The sequence below is a fragment of the Mercenaria mercenaria genome, chromosome 7 (genome assembly GCF_021730395.1).
Source record: "Mercenaria mercenaria strain notata chromosome 7, MADL_Memer_1, whole genome shotgun sequence".
Taxonomy (NCBI): domain Eukaryota; kingdom Metazoa; phylum Mollusca; class Bivalvia; order Venerida; family Veneridae; genus Mercenaria; species Mercenaria mercenaria.
Genome location: NC_069367.1, coordinates 79,160,322 through 79,168,036, shown reverse-complemented (window position 1 = coordinate 79,168,036; position 7,715 = coordinate 79,160,322). Strand labels below are relative to the sequence as shown.

General features: G+C 36.9%; 1 protein-coding gene across 1 annotated transcript; it reads left to right on the top strand.

Moving 5' to 3' along the window:
• Nucleotides 1-2,021: 2,021 nt before the first annotated feature.
• Nucleotides 2,022-6,420, top strand: LOC128558355 (uncharacterized). The gene is made up of 3 exons (XM_053547295.1): nucleotides 2,022-2,036; nucleotides 2,352-3,991; nucleotides 6,288-6,420. Exons 1-3 carry the CDS (start codon nucleotides 2,022-2,024, stop codon nucleotides 6,418-6,420), a joined length of 1,788 nt encoding a protein of 595 aa, XP_053403270.1.
• The last annotated feature ends 1,295 nt before the right edge of the window (nucleotides 6,421-7,715 follow it).

The following is a 7,715-nucleotide window of genomic DNA, read 5'->3' as shown; positions in this document are numbered from 1 at the left end:
CCCAAAAAATCTTGTTCAAGCTAGTTTTTGTTGCAAACTTGTACTTCAAGCAATTTCTGTTGCAAACTTATTTTTGAAAAAATAGTGTCAAACTCTCAGAGAATGTTTATTGTGCAACTGGTTGAAGAGGCAAATCATAGATTTCCTCAAAGTTGCTGCAGATAGCGCGAAATTTCATAATTCTATTTCTAATCACGTATAACGACGTTTGGGCACAAAACAGAGACTTATTTTTAGCTTTTTGTGATTTTGGAAGATGAGTGAAATAATATGGTCGATGTTTTGCTATGGTGTGCACTTGCCTTGTGTGTATCTTGCCCAAGAAATTACTTAATGCAAACCGGGTAATCTGACAAGTTCTCGTCTCAATTCTTAGTCCAAATTCTAAGTTTCCATCTCCATTGACGTGTATTTATAATTGACAGCAAATTTGTTAAAGATATTTTACATAAAAGAAATATTATAATCGAACTAATATATAGCAAACTTATGTTTTAATTTCAATCGATCTGAAATCTACAGTATTGTATTTCCTTGTTCAATTTTTCAGACAAAAACGCAAGACTGAGCTAGCGATGGGAATTCTCCTCTGGAATGTGGTATTTGCGAAAAGAAATCCCGTTCACGGTCTGTGCTTCAACGCATTTGTCGTCACACGAAACAACAAACTACCAGGATACATGATTTGTTCATAGAAACTGTTTTTCGTAAAATATTAGTACATGTAGTTTTGATTAAAAAAAACACAACACATTTGATGTAATAACATAATGACATAAATGCATACGTTATGTTTCATTTCTAGATTAAATGTACAAAAATATATCCCGGTCTAAGATATGATTATGATGCTCGTTAGAAGTTACAGTAGTTGTTTATCCACCTGCGCAATCTTGTGTCGATATAACTTGATCATAATACGAAACAAGGCTATTGAGTGTTGGTGATAAGATACATGTAAAATACCCCTTTACGGACATGCGGCATAGTTCATATTTTGTCTCTGAAACATAAATCGTCGTCTTTGAATATCTTATAAGTCATACTACTGTGTATCAAAACAATAAATAATTTGATACTAACACTAAAACACATGGACGATGTACAATGAGAGTAAAACTGAGATATGTTTAACTCATCTATGTTACAGTGTAACATCTGCTGAAACATGAATGTAGTTCCCTTCATTTTATCACGTGCTTAATTTTGTCGTTTAAAGTTTCTGATTGGAAAATTGAATGGTTTTAAACAGAAAGAAGAAGTACCACAAACAACTTCGGAAAAGGCAAAATCCAAGTTGCACGGTATCCTAAAAGATGTAACCTTGGACACAAGCAATTTTATTAAGGCAAAATTGAAAACAGTAGAGTTGGCATTTAAATTTGTGGTTGCAATCAACAGAAAACATCATAATTATGTTTGTTCATTTTCAGAGAAGACGGATTTAATCGCAGCCGAACATTTTCTTGTTATAGTTTATCAATTTCAATCCACTGTACACAGCGTAACTGTTTAATTTGTGAGTTTGCTCGAAATATAGTCTTAGTGGACTCGTCAACTCTGTAATGTGACTTAACTGGTCGAACACCTCTTGATATATCGTTCAATTTTCTTAATGTTCTATACTTTGGTACGCTTCCTTTCCCTCGGTTAAACTCGTGGTGTCTGCAATAAAAAGTAACACTGGTAATTTGTGTAATATATTGCAATGTAATGCAAAATTAACAATATATAATATAAAGAACTGAACATTCAACATTATACACTGTTGCACTTGACGCTTTTGTTTTGTTTCTAACAATTAAAATAAATTTTGCAAGTAAAAGGCATTTATGTTTGTCCTTGCCATTCATTTCTGTAGGAATACTTATCCTCGTACTGCCAAAATTCGATCACAACTTAAATTCGATCGGCCCCGGAAATGTTTTATATTTTTCCTTATTTGGACTTTACACCGGTTGCGCGCGCACCATTTGTTTACACGGACAACTACAACTGTCAAAAAAGTGTCTTTGACGAAAATGGAGATAAGAAAGGTAAAAAAGCATTATTTAAATAAAAAAAAAATAAAAATGGCTGGATTTTACTATTCCCAAAATATGCAATTTATAATCACCCTTTATTAACTACATAAACTTAGAAAATATATGTGTTTACATTCCGTCTGCTAAGAATGCATATTTTCCAGGGCAGAAGTGTCATCGCTTATGTCCCGCAACATATACTTACCGAAAAAAGTTACGTCCACATATATGACTATGCTTATCATTTATTTTCCTAATTGGAATTTAATTGGATAATAAGTGGATGCAGTTAAGTACACCTATCCTGAATTTGTCTTTTTTTTTCAGCCTCCTGTATCTGCTAGAGGTCCTTACAGGTCATATGACACAGATGACCTTACTAGAGCCTTCATTGCTGTGAAAAATAAGGAATTGTCTATAAGAAAGGCTTCAGTAACATATGGTGTACCTTTTGCAACACTTGCAGATAGGATTGCTGGACGGATCAGTGTGGACACTGTCAAGTCAGGGGTGTTCCCACTCTTTAGTCAGGAGCAGGAGTCTCTTCTGGCTCAACATCTTAACACTATGGCTGAAGTGGGATATGGTTATACCCGCCAGGAAACCATGAATTTAGCCACAGATTATGCCATTGAACTTGGATTGAGAACAAAGGATGATAGACCTGTGTCTGACAAGTGGCTTTACAATTTCTTGGGACGCTGGCCAGAACTTAAATTGAAAAAGCCTAGAGCGTTAGAGATTGCCAGAGCAAAGACTGCAACTAGAGATGCAGTTGACAATTATTTCACAGAACTTAAAAGAATTTTAGTGAAATATGATCTTGAAGATAAACCGAACAGAATCTTCAATGTGGATGAAAAAGGACTGAATACTGAACATAAGCCACCAAAGGTTGTCGCTGGAAAATTTAACAAGACACAGGCTGTAACTTCAGGCAAGTCCAAGACAACTACTGTCATTGGGTGTGTCAACGGGATTGGACAACAGGTTCCGCCCTTTTTTATTTTCCCAGGTGCACGCATGATTGATGGATTGATGGAAGGCTCTACTCCAGGATCAAAGGGCACAGTCTCACCAACTGGATGGTCAAATACTGAAATTTTCTGTCAGTACATGAAAGACCATTTGCTGAAATACATTCCTTCACGTGATAATGACTATGTGCTAGTCCTGTATGATGGTCACAAGTCACACTGCTCTCTTGGACTGATAGAATGGGCCAAGTCAGAGAAAATCATATTGTTTGTGTTGCCGCCTCACTGTTCACACATCCTCCAGCCCCTTGACGTGAGCTGTTTTGGCCCTTTCGAGGTTGCCTGGAATTCTGCTTGCCAGAAGTACATGAGAGAGTCAGGCGGGCGATTGATAACCAGATATGATGTCTGTCAACTAGCCTGCAAGGTATATTCATCTACCCTCACTGTGCCAAATATTGTTGCTGCTTTCAAGAGATGCGGAATCCATCCATTCAATTCAGCAGTTGTCAGTGATTCAGTAGTAGCACCAGCCACGACCTTCAAATCCCAGAATCCTCCACCCACAGAAAGTTCAGGAAACTACAATGTGCCAAAATCAGCTGAAAACTTTTTATTGCGTAAAGGTGGCAAAATCCTTGAAAATGTTCAAAGTGCTAAAAAAGAAAGAAAGACACTCGGCAAAGTTATTGGTGGAAAACCTATCACAGAAGAAGAAATAATTGACAAAATCAAGGACCATAATGATAAACAGAAAAAATGTAGCAACAGTAAGAGAAAAACTGTGAAATCTCCTGTGGCCAGTACATCCGGTCTTCCTGTAAAAAGGGGCAGGAAGTCTCAGCATGCTGCTATTACAATTGACAGTGAGAGTGAAGAAGAAATAGGTGAAGAGGAAAAATGCATAATTTGCAAGAAGTTCTCCCCTGACACAACTAAATTTCCCTTCATCATTATTGTAAAGTGGGGGTGTTGTGACAGGTGTAATGGGTGGGTCCACCTTGCTTTCTGCACCCCTGTAAGAGTTTTGAGGTGTGGGGCTCCTTTTCTATGCCCCAACTGTGAAAACATAGAAAATGAACAGTAAACTTAAAGCAAAAAAAGAAACTGTAAATATGTTTAAGGCTGTTAAAATAGTGTTCAAATTACATTTTTTCAAAAGTTACACTTGTTTACCAGTTACTAACAGTTTAAATTTGTGTGCAGCGCTTTTTTATGTGTGCAGTGTAATTATAACAGACTGATTATTGGAGTAGCCTTCCTTGATCGAATATAGGTCGTGACCCTGGAGTTTAAACAAAATGGCCACCGGATAAACTTTTGCCGATACAAAAACATTGGTTTGGTGAGTACTAACTTTATGTCTTAAATTTATTGTAAAAATGGTTACTTTTTACAATTTAATCGTTTGCCTTGCGATATTTCTTTGAATAAAAATATGCGCACGACGAATTCAGTTAACTGATCGAATATTGGCGGTACGGGAATATATGTCTTCTGTATTATGGCGGTTAATTAATTTACTTTTCATCACTGGTTGGTAACCAACATTGCTTGTGTGTACGATAATATTACGCAAAAAAATGTATCTGACTTAATGTTGCTAAAATTGTTGGTTCAGAATAGGAATAGAAAATAAGAATAGGCTTACAAAATTTTATAAATTGTCTTTGATACCAATAACACTTACCTAACGGTTATTTCTGATATACGTGTCAACTAATGAAGATTCATGTTCATGCTCTCGGGTCATAATAGCGTCTGATGTTCCTAGCATCTAGACCTGAAAAGATTTGAAAGAAAACAACTGTATGTTAAAGTCTTTGTCTGTATAGTGTGTACAGATGGACAAGATCCAAAAGACAAAATTTACCTATAGACAATGTCTCCGAAAGTTTAATTTTATTTCTGCTTGCAATCTAGACAGCTGAATCTATAAACTGAGAAGATGTTAAAATTATGTGTGAACACTAGCCCTAATCCTACTAGGTTTCATGAAAACATGATAAGGTTTTTTTATCAACAGTTATATTAAAATATCAAAGGGCCATTTGATGCTATAAAATGTACGACCCCAAACAGAAAAGAAATATACCCGAGTTGCACAATAAACATTCTCTGATAGTTGGACACTATTTTTCAGAAGTTGTTTGAAACAGAAATTGCTTGAAGTACAAGTTTGCAACAAAAAAGTGCTTGAACAAGATTTATTTCGGTATAGCACTATCCCGAAAACATGCAGAGCCAAACGTTTATAGAATTCTTCACAATTAGTTGTTTTGTCTCGTTTAAGGGCCCAAAAACAGGCTAGTTTGATCATTAGAATGGAAAAACGACAAGAAACGACGCAATTCAAGTATCAAAACATGAACATGACCATTTTATAACTTCAATAACTTTAAGAATTCGAAATCTACAACCCTGAAATGCAAAACCGAGTGTGACGTACACATAGAACTGATGCCTGCACATATCCATAGAGTTCAAAATACCATAGAAACCCACTTACCTGATAAAAAAAACAAGCGAACAAGCGATGATTTCAGAAAATATCCGCCATTTTGTAAGTTTGCAACCATTTCGCTCGCTTGAACCAAGTGTGCAACCACTTCACGTCCTGCCACTTGCTAATGCTTTATCAATAATTTAGAGCATCATTTTGGATATAAATGAATAATTCTGGATTACCACTTCAGACGATTATTTGTGAAAGATGCACCCCAATAATTAGTCATGATTATTTGTATTGTTTCGTTGTATTATAAGCGTATTGCAGAGTTATTGAAATGTTTTGGATTCAATTTAGTATATATCTTACTGTTAACATTATGTAGTGGTTTTATGATTTTTATGAATTTGCGTTTTTTTGTTGTTGGGTTTATAGTCAAACCGATAGAATTTAGGCCTTATGGTGACTTATCCAGCTTCTGATGGTGAAGGAAGACCCCAAGTGCCCAATTCGGAACTGTTTCAGGCATGGGCTTGTCGTAAGGTAGATGGACGGTTTTCACAGGTGGAGAATTCTACACCTCAAGGGAAGTTGCGGTTAAGGGCAAGTCCCTTGAATGTTTGTAGGAACAAAAATATACCTACCTTCTCTTCTTTGATTCTTAGTTAACATATTGTTCTAGCATGACCTGGACTTTTTAAACAATAATAGATTTTTTTTGCAAATAAGTTACTTTATTTTGCAAGGAAGCGAATGCCGTTGCTATGTCGTTATTTCAACACCCCATAGGCATTTGGCGACCTTGGGATATTTTAATTAGTTACACATTGTTCATAGCATGTACGCTATGCTGCGTCGAAGAATCCATACAGCCGTTGGGACAAGGCAACAGGGCTGTTTTAGTCGGAATGCTGATGCTAGGCTAGCGGATAACGTCAATGAACACGCTGCTGTCGGTCATTCACAATGAGTAGATTCACAAAGTCAGACGGACCCTCCACCCTCTGTGAACCCAGTGGTCACTACACGTGGATAGAAGCGCCCGAAAGAGAATATGGCTGGAGTCAGTGACACCCTGTTGCAACCTGAAGCCGTCATGTTTGTAATTGATTTTGAAACGCTTATCAGGGATTCGAGGGTATTACTTCCTGAAAGTAGCCTAAATGGTTCAAGTCCTGGTAATTTGCATTCCAAGAAAACTGACGAAGGTATCAATGTCTCTCATTTTCTCCAGCCTGTATTTCAGTCTACCTCTCGCGGTCTGTTTACCCCATCAGATAAGCGTTTAGCTAGAGATGGTCAGGCCGGTCAAGTCCCGTCGTCATTTAACCAACAGACTTGCATGGGGGGGATAAAGTACTAATAATTAAGCTCTCCTATTGAAAGTTGCTGGGAAGTTGCAGCTTTTTTAATGGCGATGTTCTGTTGTTAGTCGATTCCGTCGGCCACACCGAGTGAGTGAGTGAGTTGGGTTTTACGGCGAATCGACACAAAATGGTCATATATCGCCGAAAAGAAGGTATATTGAAAACGCAAATTGTAAAGCATACCTAAAATCATTTATGTAAAAATGTAAAGCATATCTAAAATCATTTATGTAAAAATGTAATGCATATCTAAAATCATTTATGTAAAAATGTATATACGCATGTGTTAAAATATCAGCTGCAAACATAATAATATTGTAAAAGATTTGAATAAAAATATGAAATGTTATGATATTTTTTTGATAATTTCCTATATGCTTTAAAAACGATTTTAGTTAAGTTGGTCTGCAGTTCGCAGTTCGCAGTTCGCGATTCGAATTGCGAACTGCAAACTGGTCTGCAGTTCGCGATTCGAATTGCAAACTGGAAACTGGTCTGCACTTTACGATTCAAATGTCAACGTGCAGTCTGATCAACAATGTCCTGCACATTGCAGACAAGAATGCATTTCACAGTTGGTCTCAGTTCTCGTTTCGAACTGCGAACTGCAAACTGGTCTGCAGTTTGCGATTCGTGTTGCGAACTGCAAACTAGTCTGCAGTTTACGATTCAAATTTCAAAGTGTGCAGTCTGATCAGCACTGCCCGGCAAATTGTAGACAAGAATGCATTTCACATTTGGTCTGAAGTTAGCAGTTTGCGATTCGAATTGCAAACTGTAAACTGGTCTGCGCTTTACGATTCAAATGTCAACGTGCAGTCTGATCAACACTGTCTTGCGCATTGCAGACAAGAATGCATTTCACAGTTGGTCTGCAGTTCGCGTTTCGAATTGCGAA

What these genes read in the sequence shown, in the direction of transcription:
- LOC128558355 (XM_053547295.1), top strand. An exon ending in TGTTGTGACAGGTGTAATGG is followed by an intron (nt 3,992 to 6,287) that starts GTGGGTCCACCT and finishes CATTGTTCATAG; the next exon opens with CATGTACGCTATGCTGCGTC.